The sequence below is a fragment of the Antedon bifida genome, chromosome 2 (assembly GCF_963402885.1).
Source record: "Antedon bifida chromosome 2, ecAntBifi1.1, whole genome shotgun sequence".
In the NCBI taxonomy this organism is placed as follows: domain Eukaryota; kingdom Metazoa; phylum Echinodermata; class Crinoidea; order Comatulida; family Antedonidae; genus Antedon; species Antedon bifida.
Genome location: NC_136227.1, coordinates 14,632,619 through 14,653,151, shown reverse-complemented (window position 1 = coordinate 14,653,151; position 20,533 = coordinate 14,632,619). Strand labels below are relative to the sequence as shown.

The 20,533-nt window shown below is 29.8% G+C and overlaps 1 protein-coding gene and 2 long non-coding RNA genes across 4 annotated transcripts in view; 2 read left to right on the top strand and 1 right to left on the bottom strand.

Annotated features, from left to right (window-relative positions):
- The window catches only part of LOC144835198 (uncharacterized), a 329,884-nt gene that overhangs the window by 57,613 nt on the left and 251,738 nt on the right, over positions 1-20,533 (bottom strand). The window lies entirely within an intron of this gene.
- LOC144835189 (uncharacterized) overlaps positions 1-20,533 on the top strand; it is a 164,352-nt gene that overhangs the window by 51,978 nt on the left and 91,841 nt on the right. The window lies entirely within an intron of this gene.
- Positions 1-20,533, top strand: part of LOC144858925 (palmitoyltransferase ZDHHC17-like) — a 45,249-nt gene that overhangs the window by 4,110 nt on the left and 20,606 nt on the right. The window contains exon 2 of the mRNA XM_078715075.1: positions 19,181-19,279. Coding sequence (XP_078571201.1) covers positions 19,187-19,279 — 93 coding nt within the window. The 5' untranslated portion in view covers positions 19,181-19,186. The remainder of the gene's footprint in view (positions 1-19,180; positions 19,280-20,533) is intronic.

The window sequence follows — 20,533 nt, the reverse complement described above, 5'->3', positions numbered from 1 at the left end:
CCAGAGGCATGATGGCACCACACGGTGAACCACAATGAACTAGTAGTAGTAAATAGGCTTAGGCCAACTTTTAAAAATAAAACGTCCAGTCGAACCAGAAACGATGCAGACAACAAAAGATCGTTAACATTCTAAATATAGTTATCGTCGATCGCGCACAGACCTATAATTTTTTTTTTTATATTATGGCAGGCCTGGAAAACGCGACGAAGATCGTTTACCTAGATTTTGTGTCTCATGACATGAAACGCGATACTCTCTCTCCAAATTAACAGTACCCATATGTAGCACATGTTTTTTTCACTCAAAATTAATTATGGTCAGGGTTAGCTACAGAATACTAGGGCCATTTTCTTTACACAGTGACATGTCGTAATAATTGGGCCTAGGACTAGGCCTATGTTAAATCTTAACATGGAATATATTGATTTTTCATATATTTTTTTATGTTTATGTCGGCGTATTTATAATTCGCTAAGCAAAGGTAGGATTAAATAATTTAGCGTAAGCCTAGGCTGCCGAAACTAGACTCCACTCCGATGTCTATTCGGCGCACGATGTCGTCTCGTCCGGCTAAATTAGGCTAACCACTAACATGTGTCGTCTCCTACTAGGCCTAGCCTAAGTAGGATTTTTAGGCGGCGCCGATTTTAATTAAATTAGTGAACAGTACATTTGTTAATTTGCATTGTCCATGCGTTTTCTAAAAAGGCGATGACAATTTTGTCAGGTCGCTTAGCACTTTTTTTGTGTACTTCGTGACAAAAGCATCAAACTTAGCAGAAACCTTCTTTAGGACCTAACTAACAATTCTAGAAGGGGTGCCCAAAAAATCGAACAATTTAATGACGTCATAATATATTATGTAACTATGTAAAAATATAAATTACATAAATATGTCAAGTTTGGTATCAAATCATAGCTTATGACATGTAAAATTCCTCTAACATGAGAAAAATATAATTTCACAATATAATGACGTTATCAAAGCCACACCCATTATATATTACATAACTTCGTGGGAAAATTTAAGAAATCAAATTAATATGGCATGTTTGGTATTAAATTAAAATATAATTTGAACAATATAATGATGCCATTACTTAAGCCACACCCATTATATAAATATATTACATAACTTTCAAAATTTTGAACTACTGTAGATCATTATAAAGCTCTGTCTACCACTATTAAACTTTATGTGAGAAATAAATGTGATGTGCACATATATGGTGTGTGATGATATTTGGGCATAGAGAACACTTTTTTTGTCAAACTTATGTAGTGATAGTGTAGACATAGCTTAAGAGTGAGCAACATGACAGAAAGATAAACCACAGGCACAAAACATGATTTTTAAACCGCCCGGTGATATGCTGAAATTTGATTAATTATTTTGAAACAATAAAGATGAGGAAACATAAGAATATTTAAATTACAAATAAATTGATTGATATTTAGTCCTTATGACACTCAAATCTTAAAATATTAAACATTAATCCTCTCAACATTTTAAAAATTCTATAAAAATAATATTTAATATAATGTTGTTTTACTCTTCTATCACTTTGTTCTATATTTATTATTGTACTGCATGTTTGTGTCTTTGTTGTGTTTTTGAAATTTAGTTTTGAAATATATGAGAAACCCTTTCAGATTCTGAAATATTTAAAGTTATTGGTGAACTCTACACAGTAGGGACATTGTAAATAAACTATAGAAATTGATACCAAGAACTATGTTTATCCTCTTTCTTTTAGAGAATCAAGAGGGATTTTGTGGATTCATTTATTTCAAGATGGATGTACTAAATAATCAACCTTATGGGATAATTTTATAAATATTTTAGCACTGTGAGTGTGAGAGTGATAATAAACAAACCTAGTTCACAAGAAAAAAAAATGTGTATAACTATAATAATCTTATTTAATTTTTGTGAATGAAATAGATTAAGGGATATGACTGGTAGATGGTATACATTACAATTCATAATAATTTTGATAATATAATTAAGACACACTATCACTATATACACTAATAAATAGTAAACTGAATAAATGATGGCAAATAATCACAATAAAAGCTTAAAAAATGCTCATTTAACTGGCACATAATTAGTATGTTATGTTCAGGCCTAATTTATCTAACTTTTCTTTAGTACTTGACTACAGTCGGTATAACATAGTATAATAGCAATAATAATTGTTATTCTTTCAATGATTATGATAACATACTGTCTGTTATTATTTCATAGATCCTAAATGTATATCAAAGCAATGCTGAAAATTAGTATTATACCATATTGTTTTTGTTATACAGATATTAAGTTTTAATTGATTAATTTTATTAGATATATTTTTGACACAGCAAAATAATATGATTGTAAAAAGGTGATGTTATAATTACTCTGTCAACAATTGTATATAAAATAGAAATGCCTACACACAAACACATGTAACCCAGGTTTAGTCTCCCTCAATCAATACTTATCTTTTAAATAAACAAATATCTTGGAGACAAACTAATCAAAGTACATCGAAAACAATCTAAATTCGGAAAAGCTATTTATTGAATAATAGTAAGTATAAATGAATGTTTGGTCACTATAAAAGACCACAAACAATAAAACAAAACTTAAATTAATAATCAAGATTTACACTGAACTAAAACCGGTATTGAACTTAGAAACCCCCAAGGCGCCGTTTAAATATTTTAAAGTTTACTTGGTTTTAAGCAAAATTTGCACCATCGCTTCCAACGCTGTCCTCTTCTAAACCGTCTATGATTTTCCGATGTCCAGTGTTTCCACGCCTGCAGTTGGATTTTCTTATTATCTTCAGTAAGATTCTAGTTTTTCCAACTAAAATAGAGAGCAACATATAATATGTACAATATGGTAAGCGTTTGCTATACCTTAAACAGACTTAAACACTGTATGCTTAGCACTAATAGAGTAGTACAGTACAATCAAATTAAATATCATTCATTTCTTACAAAATGGATTAACCTAATTATCTCGATTGCATCCGTGCAATACTGTAGCTACAAATCATGGAAACTTCCAGTGCTTAATAAAATAACATTAACAATAAGAGGTAATAATAAAACTAAAATACAACAGTAAAAGTATAAATCTTTCTAACATATACTATTCATTCATAGGGTCATTTATCTTCTATTTGCTAATTAATCTCCTCTTGCTTGATTGCACTCAAGCAACAATACTACCATTGTAATAGCACAATGGAAAATTAAAAGATAAACTAAATCACACTGTACAGTCTAAATACTAAAACAACTAAAACAATGCAATACAAAACTTAATTTAAAGGTATTAGATCAGGCATCAAGTCTGCCCAAAATAATGATAAAAGTATACATATCACTCACCTAAAATAGAGAGCCAATATCCTCATTGTGTAATAAAATAACTTCAAAACTTTAAGTGTACAAACTGTACAACGTATAAATATCACAGTCTTCTTTAACGTGAATTGTACTTTAAACTTAGTACTCTTTTAGTATACCGTATATAATAATATATATATATCTTTCAGTACTTTCAAATAGGTTCTCGAACTCAACGTTGTTTGAAATGTAAAAAATATATAATTGAAATGTAATTAAAGTTGGAGTGTCCAGCACGTCCGATGGCAAGAGGCAAAGAGAAAGAAATCTCCCAAAACATACCCTAATATTATCCAAAGTTATCAAACAAGGTATCCCTATTGGTCCATTCTTGTTACTAGGCAAAATTCAAGAGGGGTAAATTGACCGATTGGTCAATTCCCAAATTTAGGACCTCCTATTTAAATAGATAAACATGTGAGAGGATTAAAACAGAACAAAGAGAGTTCTTAAAAGGATTAATTAACAAAATGATTAAAACATATGCAGTTCCAAGGAAAAGCAATATAATGCAAACATCTTAATGCAGACATTGATAAACAATCTTGCCCACCCACTGCACCCAGCTGTATTACATTGAAGGTACAGTGGAAAATAATAAAAAGTAAAGGAAAAGAAAACATATCTAAAACATGACAGGGTTACACACACACTAATCAGTAGGCCTAAATGATTATCAACAAGTATGCCTATTACAAGTTGGAGTGGTGTAATTGAATAGTGAAAACCTGTTATTAACAGCTACAACACAATTTGAAATTTAAAATAAATTTTCCAGATTTATAATTGCACTGTAAAATAATACTATAAAATTGTTCAAAATATGTAGGATGAAGGTTTATTTTAAAATAGCTTTTACATTCTGCCCAACTATTTCAAAATAAAATTGATTATAGATGATATAGTTAGTATTATCTGTTTTATATTTCAGAATTCAAGTATACCTTGATCATGAGCATAAGCATAGTTTACACAAACAATACATTTTACAATGCTTATAGAAATAATCATTTAAAGTTGATTGTTAGTTATTAGAAAAATATCTTTCAACATTGAAAACAAAGTAATAAACTGTTATCAATTAAGGATATTTATTTACAAGATTCTTAGTAATTTTTTTGTTTAGATATTAAGGAATAAGATGTACATGTTTTGTAACTTTGTCTATTATTTAATATTTTCAATAGGATGGCACTACAGCGTTGATATTGGCTGCTGCTGTAGGTAATGCAGCCATCTGCCATCAACTTATTGATGGTGGAGCTAATATTAACCTACAAGCTAAGGTAAGTAATACACACATTTTTTAAATAAAATTATTGAACCTTCAGTGAAACAAATCAATGAATTGAAACTATTGTTTTAGAATTTATATGCTACCACCGCTATAACTTTAGGAAAATCATATATTATCTCTTAGTGTACGTGAATTCTGTAATCCGATTGGTCAATATATGAGATATAATTCCGTATTACGCCCATTTACTCAGTCAAGCGGATCAGAAGGGTAATATATCCTATATTACCTGTTTGATGTTTCTACGCGCGCGGTGTTTATGTATTGTATTTTTGTCGTTGAGCGCATGCGTAGTTTCAACCATCGAATATGAACCAGTCTCTTGTCCAATTGCTTATGTGTACACTAAGAGATAACATCGTTGCACCCTATAATAACACAATACTGGTGTGTGTATATAGGTCAATATAGAAATGATGAATAAGTTATAAACACATGCGTAATAACTTATTTTCTTCTCACATAAAACATTTTACAAATTCTCAAAATATTCTGTTTAAACTTGCAATCAAATTTTTGTATTAAGAAAATGTATACTTCAAGTTACTTGTTTACAACATTAATATGTGTATTCAATAATATACACATGTATTTTCCATAATTCGTTGCCGAATGCTGCTTTAGAAATAAAGTGTGAAATGAATTTTACAGCACAGTTTTTAAATATTTTTGCTATTGATTATTATAATTTAACTACTATACTGTAAAATAAAAAATGCTGATAGCATACACCTCAATCATCAAGGTTTGTACAGTTAAATGGTATAGTCAGTATGTTTTTATAAATTGATAACATTCAATAGAATGCTCATAACACAAACTTTATTCTTTTGAATATTTAACTGTATTTTAGAATTAGGCAGGTTAGATAACAGGAATAACATTTGTTAATATAAGTTTAAAAAAAAAATGTACATTTTAAAAAAAGGTTGTGAATATGAATCATGTCTATCATCAACCTCCACCTTGATTCCTTTGCTCTTTATATTTTAAGGATATTTCTAGATTAAAATGATATATCTATGCTGAAATGAAAGGTTGTGAAGATTACTTTTGGTAGAAGGGCTCTTCTTACCTAAAATTAGAGCAAATACATAAGGCCATAACACCATAATAATATTATGAGAAAAGTTACATATACACACACATATATTATACAAAATTTCATATTTTTGGTGGTATATTGTTCTGTATAATTTTGAAGATTCTAAGTTGTTTAAATTTAACCAATGGCAGCATATCATATTTAAAATTGAGTTGCTCCTACAGCCTTGTGTTAAATGTTAGTTGGAACCATTGTTATAATTTGAAATCTTTCGGTTTATGAACCAATTCAAGCCTATTAAATTCTATTGGCTTGCTACTCATATATCTTCGTAATTTTTTGATTAAATTTAGCCATTAGGCCTTTCAACAATCTACAACATTCTAATTTTTATGGGCTAATTAAAATGCAGTATTATTATTATTTGAATTTTCGAAATCTACAGTATTCTAGCTAATCTTGGTTTATTTAAAACAGATTGTAAATTGCTAAAAGGTCACATAACTAAAAAAAACTTGTAATTTTTATTTTTTGGTGTTAAACAGTTTATGAGAAAAAATTGCTTTACTTGAAGCTTAACAGTATTGTGGTTATAATCAAGAAATTGCAAATTTCAAGGCAATTAAATTAGTTTAACAATACATTGATAACGATGCACACAAGTGTAGCCAACAATTCTTGAGTAAGCTACATTTTAATTTCTACATAATGCATTGCTCTCTAGATCTAAATTTACGACTGTGAACCTCGCTCTTCAATATTAGTTTGAATTATACTAAATTGTTTCTATAAATGAAAGGAAAACAATTTCTTATATAGTAGTTTTCATTAATTCATTTATTTTTAATCCCATGAATTATTAAACAAATAATTACATACATCTATTATGTATTTTTGTTTATGTGCATAGTAGGCTAGATAATAAGCAGCACTTAGCACAATCAATTGATTGTCTACAAGATTCCAGTTGTACAACTCTGTCAATAACCAATGCTAATTACATATAATTCAAGCATTCAATTTGTTATCAAGCAATAGATAACAAATTTGATACATAGCAAAGCAGAATTGTTTCTATGAATTAAAATGCCCACATGAAATATCCAACACAAGAAACAGATTCAATGTCTAAAGTATCATCTCTTTAAAGCCTTACCGAATATGGTGATTTTTTAGTCATATTCACTAACAACATAGATGAAAAGGTATAGCATGTATAGTATAATAAACACAATGATGATGAAAACAATTATGAAGTATCATATAAAGAAGATGTATACTGTCACACTTTGTAATAAACAAAGCACTTAATAAAAAGTTTGTATCACTTTGGAATAACCTGTCACAAATATTTGAAAGTGTGATAATTACAGGATATTACAACAATAGTGAAACATTAAAACATGAGAACATTTTAAAATTAAATAATTATTATGTTAAGTTTGATTTATAAAGTTATTCTTCACATTTTCATCGATATTTAAACTATTGAACAAGTCAACACTACAGTACATAAATAGCAAAGCCTATTACAATGCTATCACAATATCTCCAATAAAGTAATGTTGAAAGTTTTTACTTATTATATAGTATAGTAGAAGGTATTTGATATGTAATGCCTATTTTAAATAATAAGACCTGTATGAATCATCAATAGTTACAAATTGTAAAAAAATGTTGAGTCTTAATATAATTTTGTTTGCATGGTCACTCACTATGCTATAAGATCATAGAGGTAATAATTGCATTTAACTTAACTGTGGAATAGCTTTGTGTCACATAATACAACTATTCTATTGATCAGATTTTTCAGTCACATACTATCCATATAGTAGCTTGATTTGTTTCTTAATGATTCCTCTACAGTACTGTACTTAATAACAATGTCACCATACAGTAGCTTGATTTTTTTCTTAATGATTCCTCTACAGTACTGTACTTAATAACAATGTCACTATACAGTAGCTTGATTTGTTTCTTAATGATTCCTCTACAGTACTGTACTTAATAACAATGTCACCATACAGTAGCTTGATTTTTTTCTTAATGATTCCTCTACAGTACTGTACTTAATAACAATGTCACCATACAGTAGCTTGATTTGTTTCTTATTGATTCCTCTACAGTACTGTACTTAATAACAATGTCACTATACAGTAGCTTAATTTGTTTCTTAATGATTCCTCAACAGTACTGTACTTAATAACAATGTCACCATACAGTAGCTTGATTTGTTTCTTATTGATTCCTCTACAGTACTGTACTTAATAACAATGTCACCATACAGTAGCTTGATTTGTTTCTTATTGATTCCTCTACAGTACTGTACTTAATAACAATGTCACTATACAGTAGCTTGATTTTTTTCTTAATGATTCCTCTACAGTACTGTACTTAATAACAATGTCACCATACAGTAGCTTGATTTGTTTCTTATTGATTCCTCTACAGTACTGTACTTAATAACAATGTCACTATACAGTAGCTTAATTTGTTTCTTTATTGATTCCTCTACAGTACTGTACTTAATAACAATGTCACTATACAGTAGCTTGATTTGTTTCTTAATGATTCCTCTACAGTACTGTACTTAATAACAATGTCACTATACAGTAGCTTAATTTGTTTCTTAATGATTCCTCTACAGTACTGTACTTAATAACAATGTCACTATACAGTAGCTTGATTTGTTTCTTAATGATTCCTCTACAGTACTGTACTTAATAACAATGTCACCATACAGTAGCTTAATTGTTTTCTTAATGATTCCTCTACAGTACTGTACTTAATAACAATGTCACTATACACTAGCTTGATTTTGTTTCTTAATGATTCCTCTACAGTACTGTACTTAATAACAATGTCACCATACAGTAGCTTGATTTGTTTCTTAATGATTCCTCTACAGTACTGTACTTATAACAATGTCACTATACAGTAGCTTGATTTGTTTCTTATGATTCCTCTACAGTACTGTACTTAATAACAATGTCACCATACAGTAGCTTGATTTGTTTCTTAATGATTCCTCTACAGTACTGTACTTAATAACAATGTCACTATGACAATTAGTTAATTAAATAAACAGACACACATTAAAGTAAATATGATAGATTGTTGTCTCATGTAAATTATGTTCAAATGTTCAAAAATGATGATCTAACGTCAATAGAGATGTACCTTTGATGATGATTGAATTGAACATTTAACAGTATTTTTTTTTCATTTGTTTTTTTATTTTCAATTATTACTTTTTAAGGGTGCATATTACATACATAAACCATTTATATTGCGCCTTATCAAAACATTTCAAGATGCATAATAACAGATAACTAAACTAAACGATAATGAAATAATAAAAAATAAGAGAAGAATGTCTACCAATAGATAAAGACCAACTCTGGACGACCAATAACGTGCCCCTTGGCCCATATTTTTTTAAGTTTTCGTATAAAACGACCAATAACATACAAATATTTTGATATATTTTCACTACTTATTTAGTGATTAGATTTTTCCAATTTTTTTTTTTTAGGTTTATACTGCTTTTGACAAATATTGGGCCTTAGTGAAGAACATTCTTTTTATGCATATAATCACAACATGCACAAATAGAATACTCTGTCTTTGACATAAAATGACTAATAACATGCACTCTGGAATGTACAAGAAAGAAGTTATCTCTTCTGTGCTCTTTAACAAATCACAAGTACAGGTTCTCCCAGACTCAGTTGTTTTTTTTTATTTGTGCACTTTTAAACAACATGACACACTCACTACACTATATTTGTACTTATTAAAGTGTTTTCCATTTCTTATGAATGACCAATGACATGCACTACAACTGTGAAGGGTTGTTTAAACAACTGGTAACATGGATCTAGTAACAACATATTCCATCTACAGTTTTAACAACCACAAGCGTGCACTACTACTAGTACCAGAATATTAGGGCTGGCAGTTCAAACAGCCAATAATGAATTCCCAGGCTTTTTTAGATTGTTATCACACCCACACCCATTATTCATCATCAATATAAGTGTAACACTTCTTTAAATAAATATTCTAAAGAACTATTTTTAATGGATTTCATTCTAGCAAAACGCAGTTTTAAATGATATTTAAACCTCAGTACAATTTAGTTGGTGTACAAAGGAATAATAGAAATTGTATTTTCTCCCATAAACAAGTTGATGATATGTATTGTATTATTAGATTTAAAGAAAATTATAAGTTGGCCTATAGTGTAAAGAGGGAAATCCGAACCTTATTTTTTAAGCCCTGAAAGAAAGGGGATTACAAAAATACTACAATTATAAAAAGATGGGAATTTTGAATAGAACAGTAAAAATGACTTGGCAGTAAATTTGTTGATGTCTTTATAATGTTTGTTTCATCTTCAATACCCATATTCTAGGTTTCTGTAGTAATTATTATCATTCAGTTTATATTATCAGAGTTCATATTTAATAACATTCTTCTACTAAGAACCACCAATTCATCACTTTTTCCACTTGCATCAAAAGCAATACTATACAGTAATGTTTATGATGAACTATTATAATTTTCAATCTTTGAAGCAATAAATCTATTAAATCTGATAATGATAATTTCACTGCCATGTTAATTACGCATTAAATTATACACTCTAAACCCACTCATTCCAAACACTAAAGACACTATAATAATAGAAGTCAGTAATCAACAAGTATTACACATTACATTATACACTCTAAACCCACTCATTCCAAACACTAAAGACACTATAATAATAGAAGTCAGTAATCAACAAGTATTACACATTACATTATACACTCTAAACCCACTCATTCCAAACACTAAAGACACTATAATAATAAAAGTCAGTAATCAACAAGTATTACACATTAAATTATACACTCTAAACCCACTCATTCCAAACACTAAAGACACTATAATAATAGAAGTCAGTAATCAACAAGTATTACACATTACATTATACACTCTAAACCCACTCATTCCAAGCACTAAAGACACTATAATAATAGAAGTCAGTAATCAACAAGTATTACACATTACATTATACACTCTAAACCCACTCATTCCAAACACTAAAGACACTATAATAATAGAAGTCAGTAATCAACAAGTATTACACATTACATTATACACTCTAAACCCACTCATTCCAAACACTAAAGACACTATAATAATAGAAGTCAGTAATCAACAAGTATTACACATTACATTATACACTCTAAACCCACTCATTCCAAACACTAAAGACACTATAATAATAGAAGTCAGTAATCAACAAGTATTACACATTACATTATACACTCTATACCCACTCATTCCAAACACTAAAGACACTATAATAATAGAAGTCAGTAATCAACAAGTATTACACATTACATTATACACTCTATACCCACTCATTCCAAACACTAAAGACACTATAATAATAGAAGTCAGTAATCAACAAGTATTACACATTACATTATACACTCTAAACCTACTCATTCCAAGCACTAAAGACACTATAATAATAGAAGTCAGTAATCAACAAGTATTACACATTACATTATACACTCTAAACCCACTCATTCCAAACACTAAAGACACTATAATAATAGAAGTCAGTAATCAACAAGTATTACACATTACATTATACACTCTAAACCCACTCATTCCAAACACTAAAGACACTATAATAATAGAAGTCAGTAATCAACAAGTATTACACATTACATTATACACTCTAAACCCACTCATTCCAAACACTAAAGACACTATAATAATAGAAGTCAGTAATCAACAAGTATTACACATTACATTATACACTCTATACCCACTCATTCCAAACACTAAAGACACTATAATAATAGAAGTCAGTAATCAACAAGTATTACACATTACATTATACACTCTATACCCACTCATTCCAAACACTAAAGACACTATAATAATAGAAGTCAGTAATCAACAAGTATTACACATTACATTATACACTCTAAACCCACTCATTCCAAACACTAAAGACACTATAATAATAGAAGTCAGTAATCAACAAGTATTACACATTACATTATACACTCTAAACCCACTCATTCCAAGCACTAAAGACACTATAATAATAGAAGTCAGTAATCAACAAGTATTACACATTACATTATACACTCTAAACCCACTCATTCCAAACACTAAAGACACTATAATAATAGAAGTCAGTAATCAACAAGTATTACACATTACATTATACACTCTAAACCCACTCATTCCAAACACTAAAGACACTATAATAATAGAAGTCAGTAATCAACAAGTATTACACATTACATTATACACTCTAAACCCACTCATTCCAAGCACTAAAGACACTATAATAATAGAAGTCAGTAATCAACAAGTATTACACATTACATTATACACTCTAAACCCACTCATTCCAAACAATAAAGACACTATAATAATAGAAGTCAGTAATCAACAAGTATTACACATTACATTATACACTCTAAACCCACTCATTCCAAACACTAAAGACACTATAATAATAGAAGTCAGTAATCAACAAGTATTACACATTACATTATACACTCTAAACCCACTCATTCCAAACACTAAAGACACTATAATAATAGAAGTCAGTAATCAACAAGTATTACACATTACATTATACACTCTATACCCACTCATTCCAAACACTAAAGACACTATAATAATAGAAGTCAGTAATCAACAAGTATTACACATTACATTATACACTCTATACCCACTCATTCCAAACACTAAAGACACTATAATAATAGAAGTCAGTAATCAACAAGTATTACACATTACATTATACACTCTAAACCCACTCATTCCAAGCACTAAAGACACTATAATAATAGAAGTCAGTAATCAACAAGTATTACACATTACATTATACACTCTAAACCCACTCATTCCAAACACTAAAGACACTATAATAATAGAAGTCAGTAATCAACAAGTATTACACATTACATTATACACTCTAAACCCACTCATTCCAAACACTAAAGACACTATAATAATAGAAGTCAGTAATCAACAAGTATTACACATTACATTATACACTCTAAACCCACTCATTCCAAACACTAAAGACACTATAATAATAGAAGTCAGTAATCAACAAGTATTACACATTACATTATACACTCTATACCCACTCATTCCAAACACTAAAGACACTATAATAATAGAAGTCAGTAATCAACAAGTATTACACATTACATTATACACTCTATACCCACTCATTCCAAACACTAAAGACACTATAATAATAGAAGAGTAATCAACAAGTATTACACATTACATTATACACTCTAAACCCACTCATTCCAAACACTAAAGACACTATAATAATAGAAGTCAGTAATCAACAAGTATTACACATTACATTATACACTCTATACCCACTCATTCCAAACACTAAAGACACTATAATAATAGAAGTCAGTAATCAATTTTGATAAAAATAATTGGTCAGATGTTTTTTGCCCTACTCTGACGTAATTTGTACTTTATACTAAGTACATAAATTCGCAAGTAATTTTCGGGTGGGATTTGCAATTATAATAAGAGACATTCAGGATACTTGTAAATTTGTTCGCAAGTATTCTCAATGTACTTAATATAAGTACAAATTACGTCAGAATAGGGGAACATCTGACTAATTATTGAACTCCCTGACACAAATACAATAACCTTGATAAAAATATGTATTTTAAAAATAAAGAAAAAAAAGAGCTGATAACACATGTATTTTATACACCATTTTAAATTTTTTTCAATGAATTTGAGAGTTTTATTTCACATTAATTCTGCCCACCCATCTCCAAATAACACACAATTTACATTATAGATGATACAATCTGTTTTATATTTCAGGATTTAAATATACCTTATGTTTTGGTGCACAAAATGCCATAAGAAGCAAACTTTTTTATTGACCGATAGAAGCATAATGTATATTTTCAAATGTAATACAAATTGGAATAGCTCACAAAAAAACAATAAATTGTACTATGCTTTATAAAATAATATTGAGTACATTTTTTCAGTACAATGCTTGACTATTTGATGGCTTGTACCTGATTTGAATGATGGCTTGGTAACCCTGTAATTGTAATTAATTTCAGAATCAGAACAATGATATAATTATTCATCTGTTGGACAAACTAAAACAAACTTTTATTAACATCATACTAGAGTATTTGCATTTACCTGAGAAATATATACTTTTTATTTATTAAACTTCATCACTGAAAGAAAAATACAAGGCACAAGGCAGTGAAAAAAAGTGATGAACAGGTGTCAAACCCTTCTATCCACATTGGACCCTTTGTACAAATAACAAAACATAAAAACACAAACATTTAAGATTTAAAAATAGCTGAAATGATACTATTTTCAGTTTCATATATAAAGCACACAGACGCATTATCATTATTTTAAGACCTGGCCACAACAAGCATAATAGAGGTACACACCTAATTGGTGACAGGGGCTAGGCTGCTTTTGTGCTTTCCTGGTAGCTAGTGACTATGATTTTATATTTTCTTCTTGCGTTGTGTTTGTTTAATTTGTTGATTTGTATTATATTTTGTATGTATCTTTTGCTTGAATAAATATTATAATACCTACAATAGGAAAAGGTAATACCCATGTGCATGTATTTTCAGGGTCAAAGTTATTTAACAATTTTTCTATTGTAAAGTTACATATAGTTTAATGAATTGTGGAATATTATTCGATCTGATACAAAACGATAGTAGATTCCAAATGGGAATAATCCTTTGAAAAAAAAAATTAATTTAGGTTTTACACTTCACAGACTGAAATGTTACCATTTAAGTTATTATAAATGTATGCTTCTTTTATTTCTTGAACTATTTCTAAATAAATGTTGAATGAAACAGGAGACATAAGAACAAACAGATGCAGTTCTGCTAACCCTGTAGCCTTCAGTAGAAAAGTAAAATTATACAAAATTATCAAGATGAATATCATAGAGGGCCATAATTACACATGCTGACGCATGCTTTGCACGCTTTTCCCCTCTAAATCAGCCACTGATTGTAACATGAAAATAGGTATGATGGTTTATGTGAAATAATACGACACACACTATTATTCAGCTCTATACTAAATTGATTTTAAATATAATCTTTCAGATGATTAAGTCCTACATTTTCATTCATGGTTATATATATAAATATTGCCTATTTTTCTCTCTCTCTTTTGAAAATAGATTACTTTTTTAAGGCAAGTAATTAAGCTCATCGGCTTTTTTATTTTTGTTATATGAAAGAACGAATTTCACACAGCAGTTTGAAACGGTGGGCCCATAACAAACAACTCAATTGTCCACTTATAAATGTACCATAACATTAACAAATTGACAAAACCTAACCACTTTTTTTTTTATTAAAACAGCCTAAAACATGGTAGAACACTGGAGGCCTTTTGCTACCCCCTCCCCCTACCAGTTTCTGAGGCCGATTGTTCAAACTTTGTCACAAACCCCTTTCCCACTCCTTATTTTTCAAGGCTGGATCCGCCTCTGGGATTTATTAACAATTTTGTTGATATGATCATCCCAACATAAGTCTGATGCTATTTTGACACCAAGATCAGTTAGTGTTCTCTCAAAGATACAACCATTCAACTGATAAAAATATGTGATGAGATGTTTAGAATGTGATATAGAAATAATTTGAAAATTAATTTCCCTGTTACTCCATTGAATAAGAACATCAATGTCCATCTGAGGCAAATGACAGTCATCAATGGTAATGATTGACTTGTAACATTTTCCCTATTTAAAATATACGTCATGAACCAATCATGCAAATTAATATAGATATTGACACAAACTACTTGTAGTAGTTATCATGTTGGTGCACTACCCACTGCTTCTAAAGGCTGAAATCAAACCCTATTAGCTCAAGCATGTCATGAGCCTGCTACTCCGCCAAACCCACGCATTTTATAATACCGGGTCGGAAACCTATAATGTTTTTTGTGAGGTAACAAGGTGTGCAAAATTAATGAGTCAATTTTGACTGACGGAGGACCAAGTTGTAAATTACTCGGAAGCATTTATTAATAAATTTTATTAATCGTAATCGTTTTCTTCGTGGTGTTTTTTATCTACTCGACTGACGGCGAATATATAAATAAATTGAAATTTCCCACCCAGAGGCATGATGGCACCACACGGTGAAACACAATGAACTAGTAGTAGTAAATAGGCTTAGGCCAACTTCTAAAAATAAAACGTCCAGTCGAACCAGAAACGATGCAGACAACAAAAGATCGTTAACATTCTAAATATAGTTATCGTCGATCGCGCACAGACCTAGAATTTTTTGTTGTTGATATTATGGCAGGCCTGGAAAACGCGACGAAGATCGTTTACCTAGATTTTGTTTCTCATGACATGAAACGCGATACTCTCTCTCCAAATTAACAGTACCCATATGTAGCACATGTTTTTTTCACTCAAAATTAATTATGGTCAGGGTTAGCTACAGAATACTAGGGCCATTTTCTTTACACAGTGACATGTCGTAATAATTGGGCCTAGGACTAGGCCTATGTTAAATCTTAACATGGAATATATTGATTTTTCATATATTTTTTTATGTTTATGTCGGCGTATTTGTCACATATCTATCTATATCCAATATATGTGTGTATGACGTCACAGTCAGGAGTTCCCAGAATGCTTTGAATAAAGTTACACTCTCTGTCATTGATCTCATATAGTCGTCTGTCATTTTATTTCTTGCAACTAATAATTGCAATATATACGTTTAACAACGTCACAGTATTTATAATTCGCTAAGCCAAGGTAGGATTAAATAATTTAGCGTAAGCCTAGGCTGCCGAAACTAGACTCCACTCCGATGTCTATTCGGCGCACGATGTCGTCTCGTCCGCTAAATTAGGCTAACTACTAACATGTGTGGTCTCCTACTAGGCTTAGCCTAGGTAGGATTTTTAGGCGGCGCCGATTTTAATTAAATTAGTGAACAGTACATTGTTAATTTGTTTTGTCCATGCGTTTTCTAAAAAGGCGATGACAATTTTGTCAGGTTGCTTAGCACTTTTTTTTGTGCACTTCGTGACAAAAGCACAAAACTTGGCAGAAACCTTCTGTAGGACCTAACTAACAATTCTAGAAGGGTGCCCAAAAATTCAAACAATTTAATGACGTCATAATATATTATGTAACTATGTAAAAATATCTAAAAAATATAAATTACATAAATATGTCAAGTTTGGTATCAAATCATAGCTTATGACATGTAAAATACCTCTAACATGAGAAAAATATAATTTCACAATATAATGACGTTATCAAAGCCACACCCATTATATATTACATAACTTCGTGGGAAAATTTAAGAAATCAAATTAATATGGCATGTTTGGTATTAAATTAAAGCTGACATGTACAAAACCATGGAACTATATAAAATATAATTTGAACAATATAATGATGCCATTACTTAAGCCACACCCATTATATAAATATATTACATAACTTTCAAAATTTTGAACTACTGTAGATCATTATAAAGCTCTGTCTACCACTATCAAACTTTATGTGAGAAATAAATGTGATGTGCACATATATGGTGATAATGATATTTGGGCATAGAGCACACTTTTTATGTCAAACTTATGTAGTGATAGTGTAAACATAGCTTAAGATTGAGCAACATGACAGAAAGATAAACCGCAACAGGCACAGAACATGATTTTTAAACCGCCCGGTGATATGCTGAAATTTGATTAATTAATTTGAAACAATAATGATGAGGAAACATAAGAATATTTAAATTACAAATAAATTGATTGATATTTAGTCCTTATGACACTCAAATCTTAAAAAATTAAACATGAATCCTCTAAACATTTTAAAAATTCTATAAAAATGATATTTAATATAATGTTGTTTTACTCTTACTTTGTTCTATATTTATTATTGTACTGCATGTTTGTGTCTTTGTTGTGTGTTTGAAATTTAGTTTTGAAATGTATGAGTAACCATTTAAGATTCTGAAATATTTAAAGTTATTGGTGAACTCTACACAGTAGGCACATTGTAAATAAACTATAGAAATTGATACCAAGAACTATGTTTATCCTCTTTCTTTTAGAGATTCAAGAGGGATTTTGTGGATTCATTTATTTCAAGATGGATGTACTCAATAATCAACCTTATGGGATAATTAAAAAAATATGTTAGCAAACAAACCAAGTTAAAAAAATGTTATGAATGAAATCACTAACTGGGTATGGCTGGTAGTATGGTATACATAATACAAGTCATAATAATTGTGATAATATAATTAAGACATACTATCACTATATACACTAATAAATAGTAAACTGAATCAACAAATTAAACTTATTATAAATGATGGCAAATAATCACATTAAAAGCTTAAAAAATGATTGCTCATTTAACTGGCACATAATTAGTATGTTATGTTCAGGCCTAAGTTATCTATTATTCTTTAGTACTTGACTACAGTCGGTATAACATAGTATAATAGCAATAATAATTGTTATTCTTTCAATGATTATGATAACATACTGTCTGTTATTATTTCATAGATTCTAAATGTATATCAAAGCCATGCTGAAAATTAGTATTATACAATGTTTGTTATAAAGACATTAAGTTTTAATTGATTAATTTTATTGATTTAAAAATTTTAATAGATTTATATTTTTTACACAACAAAATAATATGATAGAAAATATATACTAAATAATTGTGAATAAAATGTGAGGTTATGATTTACACTGTCAACAATTGTGTATAAAATAGAAATGCCTACACACAAAACACACACTAATAAACAGTAGGCCTAAATGATTATCAACAAGTACGGCTATTAAAAGTTGGAGTGGTGACAATTAAATAGTGAAAACCTGTTATTAACAGCTACTACACAATTTGAAATTTAAAATAAATTGTCCAGTTTTATATTATAATTGCACTGTAAAAAAACCTTATAAATAAAATTGTTTAAAACATGTAGATAGCCTTTCTTTACACAATAGTTTGCATTCAATCCAACTATTTCAAAATAAAATTGATTATACTGTAGATGATATAGTATAGTATAATCTGTTTTATAGTTTAGAATTCAAGTATACCTTGATCATAAGAATAGTTTACACAAAACAATATATTTTACAATGCTTTGTAGAAATAATCAATTAAAATTGATTGTTGTTATTAGAAAAATTATTTTCAACATTGAAAAAATATTAACTTTTATTAAATTAAGGATATTTATAAGATTATTAATATTAGTCATTTTTTGTGTGTTAGATATTAAGGAATATGATGTACATGTTTTGTAACTTTGTTTATTATTTAATCTTTTCAATAGAATGGCATGACAGCATTAATGTATGCTGCTTATGCAGGTAATACAACCATGTGCCAACTGGTCTTAGAGGGTGGAGCTGATGTCAATATGCAGAATAATGTAAGTCATACACACAGTTCATAACATTAATTTAACCTTCAGTGAAACAAATCAATAAATTTAAACTATTGTTTTTAGAATTTATATGACTACCAGTACTATAAGAATTTAGGAAAATCATAGATATTATATAATATCTCTATGGGAAGATCAATTTAGTTGACAATACACTACTGTAGTATCCATGTTATTATACTATTGTATATTAGGCAAAAAAAAACTCTTTTGTTTGCCGTTCTCCGCCGCCCCTATTTTTGAAAATTTGAAAAAAGTTTTGTCGTAGAGGGAGTTTTTCATAAAGTCTATGCTCATGCTAACCATTCGCGTTTTCGCAAATTGCAATTGGAGTTTGCGAAAACAAAAAATATATCATTCACAAAATTATAATAGTTTGTCCTTAAAAAATCAAACTTCGTCCGTCGCCAGCCTATAATAAGTGACAGCGATGTAGCGTAAAGCCTGGTTTCCTGTCAACGTAAGATTTGGAAATGCTAACGTTTGTTACATCTCTTCCGTTAAGTTAAACAAAAGTGAACGTCGTTTTGATCGTTCTGAACCGCAGGCACACGAGCCGATAACGATCCTTACGTAAAGTTGACTTTTTTTAACTTCAAGCGCTTACAGTCGTCTATGATCGTTACGTAAAGTTGAACTTTTTTCTTACGCTTCGCTCGATGGTTGACCATGTCAGGAAATGGTTTTTCAGGTAGGTAGCCTAGGCTTAGAAAGGCTATACATGACTATACTAGGCCTATCCCAATTAAGTGGACCACCATCTGTAGGCCTATAGGCTAGCTTTGGAATTAAATCTCTTTTTTTTTTGTGTCACTTTATTTTATGATAGGCTATAGCCTAGGCCTATGTATTGTATGATAAGGGAATGTATTTAGTGTGGTGTTGTTGTGTGTATTTTCGTATCTATTAAAAATAGGCCTATACATCCTATTCCATTGTATATCTTGCGCTTACGACATAGACGACCATAAGCGCTTGAAGTTAAAAAAAGTCAACTTTACGAAAGGATCGTTATCGGCTCGTGTGCCTGCGGTTCAGAACGATCAAAACAACGTTCACTTTTGTTCAACTTAACGGAAGAGATGTAGCAAACGTTAGCATTTCCAAATCTTACGTCGACATGAAACCAGGCTTAAGAATCGTTAATAACGCAACGCAAGTGATCGCAAGCAAAATCCTGGTTTCCTGTAAATTCACGATAAATCAACGTATCGGAGGAGATTCGATATCCCGGTTTCC